The following is a 26556-nucleotide window of genomic DNA, read 5'->3' on the forward strand; positions in this document are numbered from 1 at the left end:
GGGCGCCTGCCTGGGTAGCTCAGTTCACTAAGTGGCTGACTCTTGGTTTCTGCTCAGGTCACAATTTTGGGGTCACGAGACAGAGTCCACTGATGGGTTCCACACTCAGTGTGGAGTCTGCTTGAGATTCTTTCCCCCTCCCTCCTTCCTCCTCCTCTGTTCCCACCCTCTGCTCGTGCTAGCTCTCTCTCAAATAAATAAAATCTTAAAAAAGAGAAATATACTTAAAAGAACTGACAAGGAAACTTTATCAAATATAAAGGTGGGCAAAAACATAAAAGGCAAATGTTAAAAGTAGGAATGGCAGTATTAAAACAAAGAATTCAGGTGAGAAAATATTAGATTGGACAAAGGTAGAAGATATTTTACACCGAAAAAATGCAATCTACCAAGCTCTTATGTAATGCATCTTTCTATAACAAAGACACTACTGAAATACATAAACTCTTGGAACAAAAACTAGCTGAAAATGTATAATCATAGAGAGGTCAAATAGATAAAGTAGGAAACAAAAGATTTGAGTAATACAATTAATAAGCCTCATTTTATAAATATATATGTAACTGTAAGTCCCCAAACCAGAGAATGATCATTTTTCTCAAAAATCTAAAGAATACTGAAAGTTGATTCTAGATATTTATATATTTATAAAAGTTGGTTTCAAAGAGATTATCACTAAAATTCAAAAAGCTGAAATCAAAATGTTGATCATCTACACTTTAGGCAAGGTAAACCTGCCTAATGACACTCACAGCAGCAATAGAAGGCTTCTTCCCATCACCAGCTGGTGGATGAGTGACATCTGCTCCCAAAAAGATCACTGGTTGCTGGAACACAGAAGGTCTTAAACACATTTTTAAAAAGAGTTAGATAATTCATTTTTCATTATGCATTTATCTGTTTATACTACTGCAACACAACTGCAAGCTGCTGACATAGCGAAGAGGTGGTCTTAACAGCCTCCCTCAAAGGCCTGAACTAGTTTTAGTCTCTGAATTTCTAACTCCATGAAATAAAAGCAATCACAATGGGTGTATGAAATATCTTATTCAGAACAATCTTCTGCTTTAAGCAGTGGTGCTTAAGGCATATTCTTCATAACAGGCATAAAATGATAAACTTCCTCATATTAATCCACGTTTGTATCAATCTTTCTGTAATCTACTTACATTTAAACTATGTAATCTTTCAATGAGAAAAAGAATCATTAACCTTTACACTAAAAAGGATTATGGGAATCTACTACTGCCTCTCCTCTGGCCGAAAGTATAAATTTGAGAACATATTATTTTAAGCAGCTAGCTGTTCATCTTATTTTAAAAAACTATACCCTTAAGATTCAAATGAGTGTCTCTCAGTTTTTGGCCTTGTTGATAAAATACTATATTCATCTCATTTATGAATCTCATCTATTTAACAGAACAGGAAGTAGAGGCAGCATGGAAAAAGAGAAAAAGAGGGCTTTTGTGTCAAACACACATGGGTGGATCCTTATTCTAATGCTGATTTGTAGTGCATACTGGTCAAGATATTTAACTTTGGCGGGGTTCATATGGCTTACATGACTGATTTACTTAATTCATATGCCCCACTCAAGACCATCCCTTCTTTCCTTACTTGCTAGGTGAGTAGCCTCATAACTCTGGGTTGAAGAGGACTATCAAATAATGAGAAAATCCTTCAAGCTGAGGTCTCTCTTTAGTGAGAAGTAAACAAAGCTCTCAATACTTTCTAGGTAGGCAGGAGGTTCTCGGCATATACTAAATAAAAATGGAAGTGGGAGGGGATTTTCACAAGGAACCTCTTAATCTTGCCTGAGACTTTTTTTACTAAAATGTTTACTTATCTCTCATAGTAAGAATCATCAAAATTGTCTCTTACACTGATCTTAGGTATGGCAATATACAGAAAAATTAAGATATAAAAATAACTAAAATTTAATTAAGTGGTTAGGTTATCTTACCTTTGATGAGGTACAAGAATATTATTGATCCCTCCGAGTTTAACATTTATCTTTAGGCACAGGTTTGAGAGAGTTTGAGGGGATGTTTTTATTACATTCTTCACTTGGACACACTGTGTGGCCATACCCAGAAGTGTATCTCCTACACGTTTCACTTCCGCTATGGAACAAATGCAAATACCTCTAGTTAAAAAAACTGTCAACGTTTTTGAAAATTAAGCTACTATACTTCCCCGCTTGAAATACATCATTGTATTACAAGACACCAAAAATTTGAACACTACTAAAACAACGCTGCTAAAACTTACAGTGTATTGCCTTGAAGATTAGCTTACATATTTAGTGATTATTTCCCTAGTTGTTTTCTTTAGATAAGAAAAAAAAATATATATATATTTTTTAAAGATTTATTTATTTATTTGTTCATGATAGAGAGAGAGAGAGAAAGGCAGAGACACAGGCAGAGGGAGAAGCAGGCTCCATGCAGGGAGCCCGACGTGGGACTCGAACCCAGGACTCCAGGATCACGCCCTGGGCCAAAGGCAGGCGCTAAACCGCTGAGCCACCCAGGGATCCCCAAGAAAATAGATTTTTAATCATAAAAATAGTATAACCATAATAACTGAAAAACCAGAAAGGAAAATATACATAATCCCTTGTTTGTGTTTTATTGTACTTTCTTCCAGTAATTTCCTCATTTATGTTATTTTAAGGCAGTTACACTCATAGTATATTTGTAACTTTCAATCTTATTTCCCAACTTTTAATTTAAAAATAGAGTCTTTGGGAGCCTGGGTGGCTCAGTCAGTTTAGTGTCAGCCTTCAGCTCAGGTCATGATCCCAGGATTGGGGGATCGAGCCCCACATCAGGCTCCCTGCTCAGCAAGGAGTTTGCTTCTCCCTCTCCCTCTGCTCCTCCCCCTGGTCGTGCTCTCTCTCAAAATTAAAACAAAAAACAAACAAACAAAAAAAAACTAGAGTCTTTACAGTGTACAGAATTGGCTGTAACTTTCCCCCCTCTTTGCCATTATATCTACCATAAAGAGTTCAGTGTAGATACCATTTTTCTTATAAAATACATGGAAGATTTTTTTTTTTTAAAGATTTTATTTATCTATTCATGAGAGACACAGGGAGAGAGCGGCAGAGACACAGGCAGAAGAAGAAGCAGGCTCCATGCAGGGAGCCCGATGCAGGACTCGATCCCGGGACCTCAGGATCACGCCCTGGGCCAAAGACAGGCACTAAACTGCTGAGCCACCCAGGGATCCCCCATGGAAGACATTTTAAAGCCAAACTTGCATTCTATTTTGCAAATTGTCATTTTTACTCAATAATATAGTATATTCTGAATCTTAATATATAAATTACTCTTATATGTAATAATAGCAGTTAGCCTGTTTTTAAATGCCATTTTCCCTAACCAGTCATACACTGATACATTTTTTGCTTGTTTCAGGTTATCATTATTTCAAACAATGCTACAAATAATATCCTTGCATATTTATTTTTGTTTTATATAGAGGTATATATTTTCAACATTTTATTTTTAAAGATATTTATTTATTTATTTACTTATTTATTAACTCATTCATTCATTCATTCATGAAAGACAGAGAGAGAGGGAGGGAGAGAGGCAGAGACACAGGCAGAGGGAGAAGCAGGCTCCATGCAGGGAGCCCGACATGGGACTTGATCCTGGGTCCCCAGGATCAGGCCCTGGGCGCTAAATAAAGGCGGTGCTAAACCACTGAGCCCCCAGGCTGCCCCAACATTTTTGTATCAACTGACAAATTGCCCTCCAAAAAGGTTTATTCATTCATTCAACAAAATATTTAATGTGCACCTAAGACATGCTAGTACTGTGTAAGGGTCTAAATATATAATGTCTCTGAAGATGATATACAAACGGCTAATAGGCACATGAACAGATGCTCCACATCACCAATTAAGAAATGCAAATCAAAACCACAACGAAATACCACTTCACACTCATTAGGATGGTTATTATCAAAAGGAAATAAAACAGAAAAGAAAAAAAAAAATAACAAGAGTGTTGCCAGGATATGGAAACAGTGGAACTCTTCTGTGTTAACTGGTGGGAATGCAAAAAGGTACAGCTACTGTAAATAAAGCAGATACTGTTGACCTGAGCAGCACCATCAATTAACTGAATCTAAAAGACATTTAAAATACTTCATTTAATAAAAGGATATCCTTCTCAAACTTACATAGAACATTCAGCAATTGATTTTGGACCATGTTCTGGTCCAAATACGTACCTTAACATATTTAAAAGAATAGAAATTATACAAAGTATGGTCTGAGACCACAGTGGAATTAAACTAGAAATCAATAACAGACAGCTGACTGGGAAATCCCAATATATTTGTACATTAACACAATTCTATGTAACACATGAATCAAAGAATTCTTGAGAAATTAAAAAATATCTTGAACTAAATGGAAATTAAACACAATTTATCAAAATTTTGTGGGATGCAGGGTACCTGGCTGACTTGGTAGAGCAAATGACTTTTTTTTTTTTTTTTTTTTTTTGAGCAAGTGACTCTTGATCTCAGGGGTGTGAGTTTGAACTTCAGGTTAGGTATAGAGCTTACTTAACTAAGAAATTTTTTTTTTTGGTGTGGTGTGTGTGTGTGTGTGTGTGTGATGCAGTAAAAGGAGTGCTTAGAAGGAAATTTATGGTATTGAATTCAACATATTAGAGAAGAAGAACGATCTAAAATCAATAATCTATGTTTTTACCTTAGGAAAATAGAGAAAGAAAAATATAGACGTGAAACAAGCAAAAGGAAAAAATAATAATGAGAGCAGAAGTTAATGAAATTGAAAATAAGAAATCAATAATCAGGGGTGCCTGCATGGCTCAGCTGGTTAAGTGTCTGCCTTTGGCTTGGTCATGGTCCCAGGGTCTTAGGATGGAGTCCCACATCGGGCTCCCTCCCCCTGCCACTTCCCCCTGGCTTGTACTAACAAATAAATAAAACCTAAAAAAAAAAAAAAAAAAAAAAAAAAAAGAAATCAATAAAGAAACCAAAAAGTTGGTTCTTTGAAAAGATCAATGAAATTGACAAACGTCCAGCCACACTAAGCAAAAAAAAAAAAAAAAAAAAAGAAGATATGAATTACTAATTTAGAAATGAAAAAAAGGTCATCACTTGGTTCCGTGGCAATTTAAAGCCCAGGTGGCTTAGTGGTTTAGTGCCGCCTTGGGCTCAGGGTGTGATCCTGAGGTCCTTAGATCGAGTCCTGCATTGGGCTCCTTGCAGGGAGCCTGCTTCTCCCTCTGCCTGTGTCTCTGCCTCTCTCTGTGTCTCTCATGAATAAATAAATAAAGTCTTTAAGAAAATATTATGAAAAAAAAATTATGAACAATAGTCCACAAACTTGCTAACTTACATGAAGTGAGTCAATTCTTTGAATGACACAACCAAAACTTATATAGAAGATATAGAAAATCTGAATGGGCGCGTTTCTTTTACTTAATTAATTTTAAACATTTTATTTATTTATTTGAGAGAGACAGAGAGAGTGAACACAGCAAGGAGGAGGGGTAGAGGAAGAAGGTGAAGCAGAGCCTTGGCTGAGCATGAGCCCAATGGGTTTAATTTCAGGACCCTGAAATCATGACCCGAGCTGAAGGCAGATGCTCAACCAAGTGAGTCATCCAGGTACACCTCCTAATGCTATTTTATAGAAATAATTCTTTCCTTAAACATTGTCTGTTTTTTTAATTTTATTTTTTGTATGTTTTTTTAATTGGAGTTCGATTTGCCAACATATAGTATAACACCCAGTGCTCATCTTAACCATTGTTTTGTGATGTCTCTCTTACTAAAATTCTTCTCACAGCTCTCTTCTCGGACTATTTAGTTTGCTCTGATTTGTCTTTTTTAGGGTAACAATACATGGTTTTATTTATTTAAAAGATTTTATTTATTTATTCATGATAGACATACAGAGAGGCAGAGACACAGGCAGAAGGAGAAGCAGCCTCCATGCAGGGAGCTCGATGTGGGACTCGATCCCAGGACCCTGGGACCACGATCCAAGCTGAAGGCAGATGCTCAACCGCTAAGCCACCTAGGCACCTCCATACATGGTTTTAAATACTGTAGCTATTAAAATATGTTTTAATGTTTCAAAGTTTTAGGACATGTTTTAGCAAAATTCTAAGAGGACTATCAAGTACTTGAGGAGAAATGTAATCTTAAGATATCTTTACCATACACTGGCGTCTTTCCTGGAAGGATGACAATAATGAGCTGTAGCCCAGAGTAGGTGTTTTTGAGATGCCGGAACATGGGCTCCACGCTGTCTGCCCCCTGTGCATATTTGCAGAAGCAAGGCTGGCCCTGGATGGGCATCCCTGCATCCTTGGAAATCTTCCGCAGCTGGTCTGTGAAACCCCTAGAAAGAGAAATCACTAAAACTAAATCCTTTGTCGTCCATATACCTACAAAGCAGAATGGAATATTTGAGAAGTGAATGGAGAACAAAGCAAAGATTTGTGTGCTCCATATATGAAGAGGTCACCAAGACTACTGATATTAAAGGTGGTGGTGGGTCAGTTATGTATTGTGCTAAGTAAGAACACTGCTACAAAATTAGGTGGCATTCTGTAGTTTACAAAGGGCATTAATAACAGAGTGTGCTGGTTGAGAGTTCAGTTCTAGAGTTAGCATAACAGGTTTCAGTTCTAGTTCTGTTACTTGCAGTATGAAATTGTAGGCAATTTTTTTCAGTTTCTCTCATCTGTGAGATGATTACTTTATGATAATGGGATTACCAATCCATTATAGGGTTGGTGGAAGTATTAAATGAGATAATACAGGAACTCAGCAAACAGTGGCCAAGACATAGTAAGAGCTCAATAAATTTAAGCTTAACATTCTCTATTTGATCATGATGACATTCATAAGGTGGTCGGTGAGGTACTATTCCCATTTTATAGATCAAGATACAGTTTCAGGTACATAAAATATTTGACTGATGTAAAATGGTTAGATAAATGGCAGAGTCAGAAGTATGATCTAGTCCAGAGTTTCTTTCTACAATATTAGGAATCTGAAACTAGGATGGCAGGAAAGATTGTATTCTCAGAAAAGATTTTTAAAAATATATGAAAACAACATTTAAAAACAAATGAGGCAGGCGGCACTTCAATGTACTTTTAGCCACATTAAAAACAACAAAAGACTAGTAATTTCATATTTAAACAGAATTCTGCATATAGCCCCAGATAAATAGTAATGATATGATTTAAAATGATTTAAAAATCACTTTGTTTTTAAAACAAATAAGGTCCCAAGTCAAGGATCTGAGTTATCTTTACTCAAAAACACTCATTCCCTCAGAGATGAAGTTTATAGGAATTCCCTTCTTCTCTTTTTCCATATTAGTGTTTAATTCAAGAAGCAAGAAGTGGTATATTTTCAGTCAGCCCAAGCAAGAGCCAAAAACTGAAAGATTGAGTTCTATCAAGCCATAAATAACAAATGTAAAATGAAAAGAATAACTCTAAGCCTGAAAAAACTATTGGGGATATTTTCTTTGGCCTCTGGAGGTCAAGCAAGATGATCACAGCTTGTAGTAAACTGTTCTTATGACATTCTACTTGAGAGCAGGGAGGTAAAAACCTTGAATAAAAATGTGTATTAAGTGAACCTTAAAATATACATATACATATACATTTAGAAATTCGGAGCTCATAAAAAAAGTAAACAGAATTAAATAGAAAAAGTATTTTATTTTTTATAAGACAAAGCAAATTCTGAATTGACCTGGTTGGTAAATTGGCCTCTATATCTTTCAAGAACTATTCATTATAGGCATACTTTATAGGACCTATTAGTGGAAGTTTAAATTAGACAATCATTTTCCTAAGAAAATCAGATTTTAGAGAGATAAATTTACACAAATAATCACAGTACAATTGTATTTTATGCAGAAAATGGCAAGAGCAAATAGAGAGGATACTGATAAACTAGTACGCTTGTAGTTACGACAATTTCCAACATCACAAATCACAGAAGATTGGGTATTATTTAGATAAGTAGGGATAGGAAGGAGACATTTTCAATAAAGAGAATGAATGGAAGGAGGGAAAAAAAATGCCAGGGAGATAGAAGGAATATAGTGCTCAGTTTCTTTGTCCAAAATATGGGAAAAGGGGCTTAAGAGGCAGGTGAAAAATTTTCAAAGTTCTACTGATTTTTATTGTTATTCCTTGTTAAGAGAAGCCTGTACGTTTTGGATGGGCGGTGGTCACAAGTGGAGCTGGTACATTTTCATGATAGCATGGCTCCTTAAACAAGAATGACAGCAGAAACCTTTGAGGTTGCCTAAATCTCAAATGCTTGAGGGTCCCAGGGAGAGGAGACAAAGAAGAGAAGCCAAACTGATAAAAGGAATGAAAAAGACAAGAATGGAGTCAATGTTAAGAAAGTAGTCAATTGTATCTAATGCTGCACAAATTTTGAGAAAAATAACGGCTGAGGAAAGACCATTAGAATTGATAAGCACAAAGATGTTGGAGATCTTCCAGAAACAGTTTCTGTAGGGACTAGGATTTCAAGGAGGGTGAGAAAATAGAAGCCTGGAAAAAGTTAGGTAAATTGAAAACTGACAAATTTTTTGTTTTAAATTTGAACAGAAGATTATTGAGTACTTACATGCTGAGGAAAAGAATCTGGGGAACAGAGAAAGTGGTGGAGATGAAGGCCAAATTTTTGAAAGCAAAAAGTGAAAATGAGGAGTTAAGTCACTCTTTCAGGGAGCTCAATTGAGAAATAAGGATCTTCCTTAATCCTCATCCAAGAGATAGGTATTTTTATTTCTAAAAAGGTGAAAACTGAAGCATAATGAAATGAAATAAGTTATTTATGGTAATAACGCTACGCAGTGGCAAGGCTGGGAATTAAACCTAACCTATTTGCCATCAAAAGCCAATGATGCCCTCATACTACATAAGCCAGACTGTTAGGGTGCCTGAAAGAATGAATCAATGACTTTACTAAGGAATAAGAATATCTCCATTCAACTATGGGGAAGAAACATTTTCAAAGATTCAGTGATTAAATATATGCCATATTGAGGCAAACTGGTTAGAACATTGACTGAGGAGTTTAAAATTGAAACAAAATTTAAACACACAAAGTTCCCCAAAGCAAACTAACGACATGCCTTACTTCAGTATTTCTTCTCTGCACTGCCTCTGTGTGGCAAAGCAAGCTATAGCCCACATTTTTATCTCAACTCCTGTGTGAAACTGCTTCCCCCGCATGTCCCATACTCCATGGCTTGGTGTTGCTACTGTCCGATTCTACAGAAAAAGGAGAAAGGGAAATAAGGCAAAAAAGAAACACTTAACAATTTATTTCACTGAGCTGAAAACCATTTTAAATTGCTGAATTAATATATATCTTATATTCTACATGTAATAAGCTGCTCTAAATCAGTATTACTTATATGTTGTTTTTATCATAAAGACCAAAAATTCTAAATTCAAGCAAAGATACCTTGAAACAAAAAAGTACTTCTGGAGGAAAAAAAAAAATCACTTTTGAAATCTCAGACTTGGCTAGGATGCTCTTCTCTCTGTAAACAGAAACTGTATGTTTATAATTAAAAAACTACCAAGAGGTTTTACCCGTCCTCCATACTGTAGCATAGGTGCTGGAAGTACACGTCCGGTTACATGGGCCATTTCATCCCGAACTTTAAATTGAAACTCTTGAACAAATGGATCTGTTTCATAATTTGCACTTCTTACCTAACAGAAAAAATCTGTAGTTATTTTCAGAATTTCCCACCAAGTTCCTGCTTCATTTATTAGAAACCTCTGTTTTCTTTTCTTTACACTGTGCCCACAATGTTTTGGATCTAGTCAATGATGCCCTAATCATAGGGCAGGGGATCTTAACCTGGGACCACAGATCATGAATGGACTATAAGAAGTCTGTGAACCTCCTGGTAATTCATAAAAATTTGAATGTATTAGGTTGAATAATAAGAAACTTCGACTATTTACAAGCTGCGAAGATGCCAATTTTATATGATAAAACCTAATACATTTTGGAGAAGGTGGTCTGGAGATTACAAGAGAAAGAGATTCCTGACCTAAAAAATGTTAAGTTTTAGAAGATCCAGATATATATTATTAAAATTTATTTTACACAGAGTTTGATGGCAAATATTGATGATTGTAAGGCTTTTTTCTCCTAATTCCTTGATTTATAACTTACATAAAATTATTTGAATATTTTCAAATAAAAAGTAGCATATTATGAAATTTACTTAATGTGATACATTGAGACAGATAAGAAAGCAAATATGATATAGATGATAATTTTTACATAATATATCTATAGATACAAAGATAAATAATTTATTTTTTATTTTTCTTTTAAGATTTTATTTATTTGACAGAGAGTGAGAGTCAGAGAGATCACAGGGAGAGAAGCAGACTTGCTGCTGAGCAGCGAGCCCAATGTGGGGCTTGATCCCAAGACTCTGGGATCATGACTGACCTAAGCTGAAGGCAGATGCTTAATCAACTGAGCTACCCAGGTGCCCCAAGACTTTTTTTTTTTAATTTAAATTTTGTTAGTTAACATACACTGCAATACTGGTTGATAATTTAATTCAGGGATGTCTGGGTGGCTCAGCGGTTGAACGTCTACCTTCGGCTCAGGGTGTGATCCCAGGATCTGGGGTCAAGTTCCACATCAGGCTCTTGCTTCGGGAAGCCTGCTTCTCCCTCTGCCTGTGCCTCTGCCTCTCTCTTTCTCTGTGTCTCAGGAGTAAATAAATAAAATCTTTTTTTTTTTTTTAAAAAGAACTTAATTCAGTATAGACCTGGACCTCAGAATATAATTTATGTTTATAGCATGCTATATAGTAACTGTGTTTTTCAAAAACATATTTACTTAATCTCAGGATAAAAGTCAAACAAGGTTACAAAATGAAGGTGGTGTTCAAGTGTTTAACAATTCATTAAAAAAAAACCTAATATAATCTAAATATGTAAAAACAATCTTCCCACAATAAGCAAGAACGGTTGTTTTCTAAGTTAGGCACTAATACTTCCTCAAGCTTAAATGCCATTCATTTCCAGTGTATATAGTCATAGTACGGTTACAAAGAATAACAACTACTATAGTATAAAAATGTGCTGCATGATGTGCTTGGTGTTAAGTTTTATAATTAATTTCCACAATAACCTTAAACTATAAAAGGGGATCTTTATAATCTTTACAGAGGATAAATCTAAAGCTTAGTAAACTTAAATGACTGGCTTAAAACTATCTAGCCAAGCAAGTGACAGAGAATCTGAAACCACGTATGTTCTGATTCTAGAGTTCCTACTATCAATCATGACACTAGTGTTCTGGATGCTATAATTGTAGTAACAGTAACAGTAAGTAAGTGAAAAAGACAGACTTTGGACCCAGAGCTGTTAGATTCCAAAGCCTGTGCTTTTAACCACAGTACGGTATTTTCTCTTTGGATAGACAAACTCTCATAAATGAGTTAGAAGTAGTTATGGAGATTTTATCTAGAGATAGTGAGAGGGTTAGCCTCTTAAAGGTTTTAAAATCCTGTCATCATAGATCAGAAAAAAATCCATAAAGAAAACCAACCCATATTCTCCTAATTAAATATCATGTAATAACCTTTTTTTACTCTTTATAAAATCATACAGGAAAAAGGCTCCTTTTCCCTCTAACTGGCTTAGAAAATAAAAGGGCCAGTTCTATAACCCCTTTATAACAGTCTTCACTACTACCCAAATAATATTCCTATTTCTAGACTTCTTTCTCTTCATTCACACAATTTAAATGGTATTCAAGGGGCGCCTGGGTGGCTCAGCAGTTGAGCATCTGCCTTTGGCAGAGGGCATGACCCCGGGGTCCTGGGATCAAATCCCCATCAGGCTCTTTTGTGGGGAGCCTGCTTCTCCCTCTGCCTGTGTCTCTGCCTCTCTCTGTCTCTCTCATAAATAAATAAATAAAATGTTAAAAAAAATGGTATTCAAAAAGAGACTAAGATAAGATCGAGGTGCCTCTTTTCATTTTGCTTTATTCTATCAGTTTTATAAAGTGGTACTGACAGTCTTCCTATCCATTTAGAACAATGACAAAGCATAGAGATCCTACATGTTTGGAACAGTCTCATATATCTTTATTCATCCTATACAATCACCAGTCTGAAACTGGGGGCTAAGCAATCGTACTGAGGGTTAAGACTCACTAGTCTTAATTTGTCATAATACATTGACTTTTCTTCCTTTTCCCTTTCTCTTTAAGGCAGGGGTAATAAACTGCCAGTTCACTAAACTGAGACATTGGTTCTGAGAGCATCTGTTCTAGATCTAATTAAAGAGCTTCGGTTTAAATTAGAAGGATCTAATCCTTCTCACAGAATCCATTAAGGTTCACCCGTAGAACACCACTGGATGACTTCTTCCATTATTCCTTTTAATTCTGAGTCTGTGAAATGGTAATAAAGTATGAGCTGATAAGGACATGGCCCTTAGTAGTAGCTCATCCTAACACGTTTTTAATTCCCATTTCTAGGGTCAAGTACTAACCAATCTGCTAATTTCCTCTTGTCTATCTGGTGCAGATCTTGCTGTTGCTTTGATCATAGTGGAAGTCTGATTGTCCGTTAGCTTCTTGATACATCGTTGCCCTGCCACGATATTACAGACCTACAAACAGAAAAAAGTTTTGTACTAGATGCATATATCTTTTTTTAAGTCTCATTGCCAATTACAAAAAAAAAAAATTAAAAATTTAAAACCTACTTCACTAAACTGCTTCTTTTTAATATCATGTAAGTAAAAAAGTAGTAAACAATACTCCTTTATACTATGATTATCACAGGGTGAAAAGTACACTGGATAAAAAAAAAAAATGAAAAGAGGTGTACCAAAATGTTGACAGTGGTTACTTTAGAGTGATAGGATTGTGGATGAAAATTTCCAAATTATTTCATTATGAAAAATTTAAAATAAAATAAAATAAAAGTTCAATCTCCAAAATAAATGTGAGAACGTAAAGTAAGTTATATGCCATAAAAAACCCAAAAGAATGATGAACAAGAGGATATTAAGAAACAGCCTAAACACATTACTTCTAGCGGCAGGTAGGTATGTTTCTGTTCCTGCCCCACTTGCAGACAAGGAAGGTGTGGGTACTTGAGCTGAAGAGTATACTTTTCTCTGAAATACTGTGCTACTGTTCTCTCCACAGTTTGCCCGTTTTCCAACTGTAAAGGAAAGCTGGAAAAGAAAAAAGTACGTATTAACAACTCTCATCTCAGGATGGTGAGCAAAACTCCCAGTCCACACTAACTAGAGCAAGCTGCCTCACATCATCTCTGCTCTGACAAACACCAGCTTTTCTTACGTTTGATGACTGGCAGGCCTTCTTGTTACATTACAAACGCGGTATTTCCGTCTCATTGTTCCACAATGAGTCACTTCAACCTTCAGACCTGTTCCCAAAAAGAAAAACTGAGGTTATAAAACTGTCACATTTCAAATATTTATAAAGCCTGTTCGTTAGTATACAAACTCAAATTCTAAACAGACAGAAAATCTGTGATGCAGGTAATGTTATATTAATAAAAGATTTTATATATAACGTTGCTAGTAAGGATTACAATCATGATAGATCTAACTCCAAACATTTTCCCTATCCTATCAGGCTCTACACATTAAAAAACAGAATAATAAAATTGCAAAGCCTATAGAACAAGGGGCAAAGTTCTGTATTAATTAAAAAAATCTGTCTATCATAAATCTAGGTATTTATGCTGGGACAGGGAAGGAGGATTGAGAAAGGAATTTAATAATTCTCAACATACTCTAATTTTCAAAGTATGTGATATTTGAATAGCCCAGTCATCACATAGTGACTGAAGATTAGATTTTCATGAATCTCAAGAAGGAAGTCCTTCAAAGATTTTCAAAGCAGGAAGAAAAAAAATTCCAGGCCCTTTTAACAGAAGCAGAGTAAGTTTTAGTTGAACTATAAGACATAGCTCTCTCTTACTACTGACTATCAGAACTTAAATGCAACCAAAAAAATTCTTAGGGCAGGGGATCCCTACATTCTTATGGAATCACTGACCCCTTTGAGAATCTGAGGAAAGCAATAAACACCCAGAAAATTACATATACACATAATTTAGCATATGATTTTAGATGTTCCTGGCCCTTGCAGTCCATCTGTGGACCGCAGGAGTTTGAAGATCCCAAGCCTGCTTTAGAAAGTGAAGCAATGGTTTTTTAAACTACTGGTTAAATTCTGTGGGATTTCTTAAGCAGTGCTGTCCAATAGAACTTTCTGAGATGATGGAATGTTCTACATCTATGCTAATATGTGATCACTAGCAATATATGTTATGGAGCACATTAAGTGTGGCTAATGTGACTAAGAATGTGAAAATTTATTTTAATTAATTTAAATAGCTACATGTGGCTAGTGCTACTGTATTTCCCAGTGCAATCTTGGAGCTACCTAGAAAAGAGTTAACAAACATATGGTGGGCTTATAGATAAGCAACTCCATTACTATGGCCAGGGCTCCAAAGGAGTAGATGAAGGACAACTTTTAGTTTCCTGATAGTATTTATGGTTATTACTTTTGTATTATTTCCTTGTTATATTTGTGATTCCTATTGTGCAGTGGTTCTCAACCACAGGCAATTTTCCCCTCCAAGGAACATTTGGTAACGTCTGAAGACATTTTTAATAGTCATGACCAGGGGCATCCATCTAATGGATGCTAGGTTTAGGGATTCTTGGATCCAGGGATGGTACTAAATATCCTACAATGCATGGGACAGCACAACCTCCCACCCCAGGCCATAACAAAGAATCACCCAGCCCAAAATATCAATAGTGGGAAGGCTGAGAGAAACCCTGCGACAGTATAACTTATTTTCTTATCTAATTACTAACTGGAGTGCCAAACACAAAGTTCATTTATAGTAGTATTTTCTTCTGATATATCAGTTCAAATTAAGATGTTAAATGAACATAGTGTCACTGTACCAGATTGGTACGGATTTTTCTTTATAGGTACTCCTGATTAATCAGTGATAACTAGTTTTTATTAGTAATTGCCTCTGTATTATAAAGGAGACTAGAAAATATTATAGAAGCAATAAAAGGCTGTAAAAATTATGTTCAGAATTATGTTTTAGAATTTTTTTCTGTTATCTATACCACTTAGCAATTTGTTTCCAATTCTTCCTCTGAATTAAAGAAGCTATTATTAAGATTCTAATAGCCTACTAAATAAGTTTTTACCAAAAATAAATTGGTTCTTTTATAAACTTATGATAGTTTTACCATACACTTTCCCCAATATTTCTGTTTAACCATGATGAATAACTATACAGAGGAATCACCCTAAAGTTACTATTAAATATTAAGATAAAAGTTCAACTGGAATCAAATGAATGAACTAAGGGAATCTATTTATTATAGCACAATTTGTATCACTATTTAACAGTTATCATTAAATATCTTATGCTAGCTAAAAATTAAGCCCAAATATATAGCACAGAACACATAACTGTTTTTCCTGAATTTCCATGGTAGGATTACATGATATATATTAAAGAACTCTTTTATAAAACAAAACAAAAACACCCCCAAAAAAGTCAACCAAGCCTTTCTGACTTTGAATGGAGGAAAAAAAACCCATCAGTTGTTCAGTCAGATCCAACTCAGATTTTTCTACCCCAAATCTAGGGTCATAGGTGCCTAAGGATTTGACCCAACCCAGGGCTTAGCAAAAAGTTTAAATTTTAAAAAATGGACTAGATATTTCTCTGCCCAGGTCCCTCCCGAAACCCTCCATCCAACCAAAAAAATTTTTGGCTTTAATAAATCAAATATTTAACCTATAAATTTGGCTTTACCTTCACTATAACATCAACTTTATAATGCTTTCTAGTCATTTTTTCAGTCATTTCTTTGGGCCCCTGAGCAGTTGAAGTTAAGATCGAGTCCATGCTCTTCGGGCAGCAGTTTCATCCTTGTTCTGTACATCTTGTATTTTCTGTGATAGAGTGGTGATATGAGTTGATTGCATAGTTACCGCAAAATAATGTAAGTGACTTCATGATATCAGAGGTGGTAACTAAGCAGCAACTCCACTGGAAACCATGGCATTTTGATGATCACACATTAATGGTGGGTAATGCACTAACCTCTCGACAATGCTAACTGTGCAGTTAATACAGATTATGAAAGGACAATGGTATGGTTGCAATACACTAATATGTAATACTTCATTATTGTGGCATTTAAATAACTTGAGATAAATGGATGCTCATTTTCAAAGCAGGAAGGATTTTCCTTTTAATGTTTTATTACAATGACTATCTCTCTCCTGGGTATTGAATGGCAAAGAATGAATGATTACTGGAGCAAGCCGGATGCACTGGGCTATTCTAACTGATTTGGGGAACTGAATGTCATTCAAACCAGAAGCTGAAAATTATCTGCAACAGTTAAAATCTTAAAATAAAAAAATAACTATTTCTGATAATTTAATACTTAATATAATAGAATTTATACTACTCATTCTAATGAGAGAATATCTAATTTTTCATCATGACTAAATAATAAAAAACTACAGTGGAGTCACATCTTACTTGAGGATTAGGTTCTAAGTTGTGATTAAGGTAAGAATTTCACAAAATCAAAATTACTCTTGAAAAATTCCTTTAATTACTGATAAAGTACAGTGTTTATGGGTTTGCATATGAAAGTATACATGTATATTTAAATGTATATAGAAATCTACACTTAAAGATGAAATAAACACAAATTTTATATCACTATTAAAATTATTTTTTCTTTCTAGAAGACCATGTAGAGATGAATTTATATTAGTAAAATATACATAGGATGCAACACCACTGTAGAGATTTCAGCTACTAAAATATGCAAGATCAATGATCAACTATATTATGTACACAAAATAACGAAGTTCCAGCTCTAAAATAACACATGAAACAGGCTAGCCCCGTGTCCATAAAGTTTTTTTTTCCATAAAGTTTCAAAGGAATAAAATATTCTATTATTTCAGAAAAATAAGGAAGTCATTATTTTAACATATTCTAAAATAATGACTCCAGTTCTGATATAATAATTTTTTTGGAATAAGTTTCCTACTTTTAATGGTATTATAGAAGCATTTTCCCATGAGATACTCTTCTTATACCTTTAGCTACTAATATAAAGTATTAATGAAAAATTAGCTGGTATCAGTATTAATTTCATTACTTGACCTTTCATTCAAACACTAAGATGTAATGGTAATGAATTTAATGTAACATTTTATAATCTATATTTTCACAGATGATGTTACATGAATACACTTAAAATTTTTTTTCAATAAGAGCTTGTTATATTCATGCATTTTAAAGTTAAGTTGTTCCAAATGCTAATTAATTCACCTTTTATCTCTTTGGTGAATTTTACCCGATGAGAATCAGTCAGAGGTCTTGGTTGCTCATCAATATTATGAATGTCAAGAACTTCACACATGAACTGAATTACAGGTTGTGCTTTATAGAAGGCAGTGGCAGAAACTAAAAAGAAAAACACAAATAGTATGAATGTTTCCATAAAACGGATTCAGAAATTTGTGTTCAGTTTCCATGATAATTAATTACAGTTATACTTATCCTTTATGTATACTTATGTATATATAAAATACCATTTCTGAATTGAGTAGTTTCAATTGCATGGGTGTCTTAGTGGAAGACAGGCATGAGAAGAGAAAAGCCAAATTCTACAGTTTTTATAATCTAGCTTTCTTCATGGGCAACTAATACCATTCTCTACTACATGTACAGAGAAGTGTTCTGGGTATCAGACAAGACCTGAAAGGGACATATGCCAGAGCCCCTTAAGATGAAAAGATAAGGTATCATTTCTTAAAGCTTTCTATGCCACCCTGGCCTGTTAATCTATCCTAGTGAATGCTTTCCCTGTCTTGTAACAGATCTAAGACAGTGGGGGGAAGAAGACAGTGGTATTACAGGTAATTGGTGTTAATCCAAACTATAGGAAGTAGTAAGTGAAGAGTATTTGCCCAATGTCATCCAGTTACAGCTGGTAGTTCTGATAGTCAACCACCATGATTTCTCAGTCCTGGGCTTCAGAACTGGAAGAGCTTCACCAATGGTTAATAGGTCACCATCACTCATTTAACACATACTTACTGGGGGCTAATAGGTGCTATAAAGGCACTGAGGATACAATGAAAAGCAAAATCAAAACCAGTAAGAAGTTAGCTACACACTATCATTTTATTTTTCTGCTTAAAAAACATCTCTATTGTCTGCTGAGCTAAGTATAAACATTTTACATGGTGTTTTCTTTCCATCTCCTTGATTTAAGGATTAAATGTCCTCCACAAAACGTCCCTCACCTCTGGGAGGATGTTTATCAAGGCTTTAATAGTAGTTATCTCAGGATATGTGTGGGTGGTGAAGCTACTATGGATATTTTTTATTTTCTTCTTTTTAATTTTGTATCTTCATTTATTATAGTGATGACATTACTTTTTCCTTTATTACAGAATATATGAATGATGTCTCATCACAGAAAATTCAAATATCGATGTATAGAATAAAGATTTCCTTCCAACTCGACTTCCACCCCTCTTCAAGTATCTTTAAGAAATAACCATTATGGAGGCACCTGGGTGGCTCAGTGGTTGAGTGTCTGGCTTTGGCTCGGGGTGTGATCCTGGGGTCCTGGGACTGAGTCCCGCATCAGGCTCCCCACAGGGAGTCTGCTTCTCCTTCTGCCTATGTCTCGGCCTCTCTCTGTATCTTTCATGAATAAATAAAATCTTAAAAAAAAAAAAAAAAGAAATAAGCATTATCATGGGGTGTCTGGGTGACTTAGTTGGTTAAGTGACCAACTCTTGGTTCCTGCTCATGACGTCCAGGTTGTGAGATGGAGCCTTGCATCTGCTCAGCGCTCAGTGCACCATCTGCTTGAGATCCTCTGCCTCTGTCCCTCCCCTAGCTAATGCAAGTGCATTCTCTCAAATAAATAAGTAAAATCTTAAAAAAAAAAATCATTATTAGTTAGGTATGTATATATCCTGCTATTTTGTTTTTTTTCCTGATATTTTGATATGCACTTACAAAGATAAGAATGTACATGCTATTTTTTTTTTTTTTTAATTAAGGAAGCTCTCCACTCAATATGAGGCTTGAATTCACAACCGGAGATCAAGTTGCATGCTCTGTGACTGAGCGAGACAGGCGCCCCCATGCAACTTTTTTTTTTACATGAGATCAGATAATAAATGTTCCGTGACTTGTTTTATTGTTTTTTAAATTAACAGTATGTCTTAGAGATCTTTCCATGTTGGTACATTCTTTTTAATGGCTTCATATTATTCCACAGTATTGATGCCTGATAATTGAGTATCTTTTGCTCTTAATAAAAAAGAACACAAATGGTAAAACATGAGAAACACTATTATGGGCTTTGATCTTTTTTTCTCATTATAGATCTTATAGATCTATCTATCTATCTATCTATCTATCCACACACACACACATATATGGAACCATATCATTCTTTCACAGCTACACTATATCTTATTACATGGATATACTTCATGTTCCTAATGATGGATTAAGTTGATGTTTATTTATAATAAAGATTTATTTATTCATGAGAGACACAGAGAAAGAGAGAGAGAAACAGGCAGAGGGAGGAGAAGCAGGCTCCATGCAGGGAGTCAGATTCAGAACTTGATCCCAGGATCAAGTTGGGCTCAACTTGAGCCACTCAGGCGTCCCACATTGCTTTTTAATATTATAGAAAAAAATTTTTTTTAAATTTTTTAATTTTTATTTATTTATGATAGTCACAGAGAGAGAGAGAGAGAGGCAGAGACACAGGCAGAGGGAGAAGCAGGCTCCATGCACCGGGAGCCCGATGTGGGATTCGATCCCGGGTCTCCAGGATCGCGCCCTGGGCCAAAGGCAGGCGCCAAACCGCTGCGCCACCCAGGGATCCCATATAGAAAATTTTCTAAGAGATGTCCTCATATAATCTTTATACCCAAAGTGGGGTTTGAACTCAACACCCTGGGATCAAGAGTTGCATGTTCTTCCAACTGACCCAGCCAGGCACCCCAAATTGTATTAGCATTCTAGATCTCTTATTTGAATCCATAGTACTTTCAAATATGTATGTATTAGGGGCACCTGGGTGGTTCAGTTTGACATGGAGCTCCAGTGGCACAATCGGTTAGAGCACAGTACTTATCTGACAGTCAGTCTGCCTCGTAAGTTTTGGCTCAGGTCATGAGATCAAGTCCTTTCTCAGGCTCCAAGCTCAGCAGTGGAGTCTGTTTGAGCTTCTCTCTCTCTCTGCCCCTCCCCACTGTGTGCTCTCTTTCTCTCTCACAAACAAATAAATCTTAAAAAAAAAAAAAGTATACATCATGTTATTCTATTAAAAATGTGAGACTATTTCTGTGTAGTAAAAAAGCTGAGAGGATGCATATCAAATAAGCACATACTGCTTCTGGGTTAATTTTTTAAAAGTAAATAGGTAAAGGTAAATAAATATGTGGTAAGTAACATGCTTCTTTGCCTTTCCTTTAACCCTACAGGTAAATTTTCTTCACTGGATTGGTATACTAGCATTCCCAACTAGTATGTAAAAACAAAACAAAACAACTAATATGTCTTACATCACTGAACTGTAACTACTAAAACAAACATTATTTATCTTTTTTAACATTCTTCAATTATTTTTCCTTACTGTTTATACCACTGTGTTTCTAATCATTTTACTGTTTATCATCTGGGCAATTCAGATGAAAATTAAAGTTAGTTAAAAAAAAAGTTCCAACAAAAAATGAGTTGAAATCAGTGATTACAGCTGAATTAGGAGCAAACTTCAATAAGCAAAGTTCTGCTTCTCTCCATCAAATCCTTAACATTTTATAAACCTACATGTATATGCATTTTATTCATTCTTGCTTTTTCAAAAATAAGCTAATTTTAATTGAAAAGAAATGTTTATGTTTGACATTTAAAAAAATATGTTAACAAAACATACCATTGTGGTGTAATTAAGGAAATAAGCATACAATTATATCTACAGATGATGGTCCCTAAAAGGCAGTAAATAAAATTCAGCACCATAGCTAATACTCAAACTGTATCAGGATCAAAAAAGAATTTCCTTAATTTGATAAAAGTTACCTATCAAAAATCTATGGTAAGTTCAACTTCATTTATTAGGAAGTTCTAGCTAGCGCAGTAATACAAGTTAGAGAAGTAAAAGGTAAAAAGACTGGAACAGGAAAATTATTATTCTTCACAATATATGACTATCTACACAGAAAATCCAATAAAATCTATAGATAAATTAGAGAATGAGAATTCAGCAAGGTTGCTACTTAAGATCAATATATAAAAATAAATGACATTCTTGTAAATACTGGCAAACAACTTAAAATGTAACAAAAAAATACAAGTCACAATTACAACAAAAAACAGAAGGACTTGGGATGGAATCCAAACAAGGTATGTATAAGACCTAGAGAAGTAATAGGTATCCTTACTATTGGAAGATATTTCCTAAGATTTAAAAAATGTCATAATATACTCTATTCATGTAAATTATTCCTAAATTAATCTGTAGATTTAAAGCAATTTCAATCAAAATACTGACAGGATATAGCCCCCTTGACTTCTGGAAATTAAAAAGAAAATTCTAAAATTAACAACATAAGGCAACAAAACAAGAACAGCCAAGACAATTTTTTTTTTTAAATTTTTATTTATTTATGATAGTCACACAGAGAGAGAGCGAGAGAGGCAGAGACATAGGCAGAGGGAGAAGCAGGCCCCATGCACCGGGAGCCCGACGTGGGATTCGATCCCGGGTCTCCAGGATCGTGCCCTGGGCCAAAGGCAGGCGCCAAACCGCTGCGTCACCCAGGGATCCCAGCCAAGACAATTTTTAAGACTAAGGTCTGCTCTATCATTCATCAAGATTTGTTAGAATCCCACTCAAGTCAAGAAGACACTGTGAGGATAGAACACAGACCAGCAGAAGAGACTTGAGAGCCTACTATATACACTATATATAGTAAATATATATACAAAAAGAAATTTTTTGTATATATACAAAAAGAAATTCCTGTTGAGAAAATTAAATATAAAAAGAAAAATAAACATTTAGAAAAACTTATAGAATATCTTTATGATCCTGGAGGTAAGGATGGATTTCTTACCTAAAACAAGATACATCTTTATGATCCTGGAGGTAAGGATGGATTTCTTACCTAAAACAAGATACAAAAACTACAAACCAGGGATGCCTTGGTGGTTCAGTGGTTGAGCCTTTGGCTCAGGTCCTGATCCTGGGGTCCTGGGATAGAGTCCCACACTCTGCCTAGGTCTCTCTTTCTCTGTGTCTCTCATGACTAAATAAACAAAATCTTAAAAAACAAAACAGAAACTACAAACTATTGAAACTATAACAATTTCTTAAAATACACAAACTATAAATGAGTAAAGTTTTAAGAAAAAAAACTACAAAAGAAAACTGGAAGAAACATACAAAGTAAAACAAAACAAAAACCAATCAAATCCCCAGGCTATAGATTAGTAGAGGACATGTGTAACACCTGTAACAAATAATTACTATCCAGAATATGTAATGAGTTCCTACAAATCAAGATAAAACAATAAAAGTGGCAAATGATATCAGCTGGCATTTCATAAAAGAGAAACCTAAATGTCAAAACCTATAAATTTTCAGGAATTCTCTTATATGTTATTAAGGAAATACACGTAACAATACTGACTTATCATTTTACACCATTCAAGACCCAGAATACACACTGACAACAAGCCAATGGAAGAATGAAAGTTCTTGTATAGATTGTAGGCATATATTGATACAATTAATTAGGGGAGCAAACAGTTCATACAGCAAATCTCAAATATGCTTAGTTTTCAATCTAGCAGTTTCACTATATTGAAATACACTCTAGAAAGAAATTCCCTATCTGCAAAAGAAGGCATGAGTAAGTGTTTTTTCTTAACAGAAAAAGAAAACGAAACAACCAAGATATCCATTAGTAGAATGGATAAATTTAGAATATATGTATACAATTAAAACTGATTAGGCAGGTAATAAATAAAATTGAGGAATAAAATACAGATGCTACTGAGAGGACTTTGATGGAAAAGGAGATATTATCTACTACTTAGATTGCCAGGATCTAAATATGTGCAATTTATAAATTACAGAAAAAAAAATCACAAAAGAGACTATGTTGAGAATACCAGTGGGATACTTTTAATTCATCAACACAGATCTCTGAATTTATTAAGGCCATTTAAATTTCATTAAGGGTTTATAATATACTCTACAATTCTCCTGTATCTTTTAATAGATTAATAAATAATAAAAATTTTTGTTGTTGGAAATGCATCCTTTAATTTTTTACTGTTCGTTGCATGTTTGTTTTTTTAACTAAGTTCATTTTCTTATTTTAGAATAATGAAAAAAGGATAGGCTATAATATAAAATAGACACAGATTTTGATCCTAGGTCCAACACTTACTAATTATTATTTCTCTGAACATCTATTTGTTCATCTGTAAAATTAGAAGAATACCTACTACTCACAGCATTAGGGTAGAGATTCAATGCAAAGTACCTACTTGTACCCAGAACATGATAGAAACTCAATAGAGCTTCTTTCTGTTCTCACTTTTTTTTTTTTTTAAAGACTTTATTTATGTATTCATGAAGAGACACACACAGAGAGAGAGGCAGAGATACATGAAGAGGCAGCAGGCTCTCTGTAGAAGCCCGATGTGGGACTCGATCCCGGGATCCTGTCCTGAGCCAAAGGCAGACACTCAACCGCTGAGCCACCCAGTCATCCCATTCTGTTCTCATTTTTGAAGAACTGTCTACTCATGTCACTTGTTCACTGATAGATTTGTCTTAATTCTAGGCAAAACCATTTTGTTAATGTAAACTAACTCCTTGAAGAGATTTTATGGGAGATTGTTCCATGAAGAAGGGATTAGAATTCTTAAGTTTGGGGAAGTCTTGCTCAGTGGTTGAGCATCTGCCTTTGGCTCGGGTCGTGATCCTGGGGTCTGGGGATTAGTCCCATATCAGGCTCCCAATGGGGAGCCTGCTTCTCCCTCTGCCTATTTCTTTGCCTGTGTCTTTCATGAATAAATAAATAAAATCTTAAAAAAAAATTAAGTTTATGTTTTACCATTTCCAAAGCCAGAAAATAACAGATATGAAAAACAAATATTTGCCGTATTTAAAATAACTAAGAATACCAAATGAGTCCACGTCCAAATGAACAGTACAAGGTAGAGCAGTAAATAATATTGGTGCTGGTAAAAACATAATCACAATTATTTTTTAATGTACACCTACAACCTCCTAAGAGGTTCCATGGTATGGATGTTATCTGCCTCAATTTTACAGGCTTACTCCCATGGCTCTGAAAGTAGGAGATAAGAATTTAAGACTACTCATTACATAGTGCCTTTTTATGGTTATATGGTTTATAATTAGTAAGTACTTAAGAGACACCACATTAAACATCCTTGTATTCCCTATTATCACCTACCAAAATATTATTAACAGAGCACTCAGGAGATATTGACAGATTAAAGAATTGTTTTATTTTTTCTATTTTTAATATAATGTATCACATATTTAGTAAAGTATATAAAATACGAATGTGTCACTTAAAGTATTATACAGTAAGTATCTACAAAACCAGCAGTGGATCAACAACTAAATATTGCCAATATTCTAGAAATCTCTTCTCTAGCCCCTTCCCAGTCCTTAACTTCCTGTTTCCTTTAAAGGTAACCAAAGTCCTGGTTTCATGGTAATCATCTCCTTTTCTTTAAATTCAGAACATAACTACAGATTCCTAAATAGTTTGGTTATCTTAGTTCTTGAACTTTATGCAACTGGAAATATAAAGCATGTAGTCTTTTGAAACTGTTGCTAAGAACTGTCTCTAGCTCATTGATTTTAAATGTAAATAGTTTCTTCATTTCCACTTCTCTAACACTCTGGTAAAGAAATCTAGTTTACTGGGGTGTCTGTGTGCCTCAGCTGGTTGAGTGTCTTGTCTGACTCTGGATTTCGGCTCAGATCATGATCTCAGGGTTATGATATTGAGCCTCTGTGCTGGGCATGGAACCTGCTTGTGATTCTCTCACTGCTCTAAAAAAAAAAAAAATTAGATTTTTTTAACAGAGGGGAGAGAAGGAACAAGCAGGGGAGAAACAGACTCCCCGCTGAGCGGGGAGCCCGATGCGGGACTTGATTCTAGGACCCTAAGATCATGACCCGAGCTGCAGGCAAACACTTAACCAACTAAGCCACCCAGGTGCTTGCTTTTATATATAATATATATATATATATATACACACATACATATATATTTATTTATTTATATTTACTATATAAACTACACACACACACACAGTTTACTATTCTAACATTGGACATTGGTGTTAGTACTTTCCTTAGTTACTAGAATATCATGAACATTCCTGTAATTGTGGTCTTTTTTGATGCACATATACATGTAATTTCTCTAGTAGAAAAGGCTCGAAGTAAAATTGCTGAGTCATGAAGGATATGTATCTCTAATTTTCCTAGACAAGGCCAAATTCTTTCAAAGTGGTTTTAATAACTGACCCTCTCATAGGTAGTTTATGTGATTTTTGTGCTCAAGTCTCACTGTCAGTACTGTGAGACTTGAATTTTAGTCTTTCTGTGGTTTATATAGGAATACCTTCCTTTTAAAAAAGGATTTTCAGCCTTACATATAATAAAATACACCTTAAGTATAAAGTTCAATGATTTTGAATATGTATACATTTATGCTATTACCACCCCAATTGCAAAAGAATCTTTCCATCACCCCAGAATGTACTTTCCTGCCTCTATGCAATCAGTTCCTTCCACATCTGCCCTTAGCAAACACGCATCAGATTCCTTTCATAATAGATTAACTGGATCCAAAATTTTACATAAATGGAATTATGTATATAATTATATATATCATTTTAAGTTTGGCTTCTTTTGCCTGTTTTACTTAGTTGAGATTAGTTAATTAATTCCGATTCATATTGCTGCATAAATTAGTAGTTCTCGCTCTCTCTCTTTTTTAAAGTAGGCTCCATGGCCAGTGTGGAGCCCAATGCAAGGCTTGAATTTATGACCCTGAGATCAAGACCTGAGCTGAGATCAAGAGTCAGATGCATAACCAACTGAGCTGCCCAGGTGCTCCAGCACTTTTTTCTAACTGCCAGGTAGTATTTCATTGTATGAGATTATAATTTGTTTCTCCAATCACTTGTTTTTTAGAGATTTGGGTCATTTCCAGTTTCTAGGTATTATGAACAAGCATATATATATATATATGCAAAGGAGGTCATACCAAGATTTGTGCACACACACAAACCTTGGTATGACCTCC

At 34.9% G+C, this 26556-nt stretch overlaps 1 protein-coding gene across 5 annotated transcripts in view; it reads right to left on the bottom strand.

Moving 5' to 3' along the window:
- LOC112914683 (argonaute RISC catalytic component 3) overlaps window positions 1-26556 on the bottom strand; it is a 110844-nt gene that overhangs the window by 16392 nt on the left and 67896 nt on the right. For 4 of the 5 annotated variants that reach the window (XM_072723850.1, XM_072723851.1, XM_072723853.1 and 1 more), the window contains 9 exons: window positions 17474-17608; window positions 13402-13489; window positions 13127-13274; window positions 12582-12701; window positions 9639-9761; window positions 9178-9311; window positions 6213-6397; window positions 1964-2123; window positions 753-843 (listed from right to left, as the gene is read on the bottom strand). In XM_072723850.1, coding sequence (XP_072579951.1) covers window positions 753-843; window positions 1964-2123; window positions 6213-6397; window positions 9178-9311; window positions 9639-9761; window positions 12582-12701; window positions 13127-13274; window positions 13402-13489; window positions 17474-17608 — 1184 coding nt within the window. Of the gene's footprint in view, window positions 1-752; window positions 844-1963; window positions 2124-6212; window positions 6398-9177; window positions 9312-9638; window positions 9762-12581; window positions 12702-13126; window positions 13275-13401; window positions 13490-17473; window positions 17609-18725; window positions 19009-26556 lie in introns of those variants that run through there. The other variant, XM_072723852.1, reaches the window with a different exon arrangement.

This window comes from Vulpes vulpes, chromosome 10 (genome assembly GCF_048418805.1).
Source record: "Vulpes vulpes isolate BD-2025 chromosome 10, VulVul3, whole genome shotgun sequence".
In the NCBI taxonomy this organism is placed as follows: domain Eukaryota; kingdom Metazoa; phylum Chordata; class Mammalia; order Carnivora; family Canidae; genus Vulpes; species Vulpes vulpes.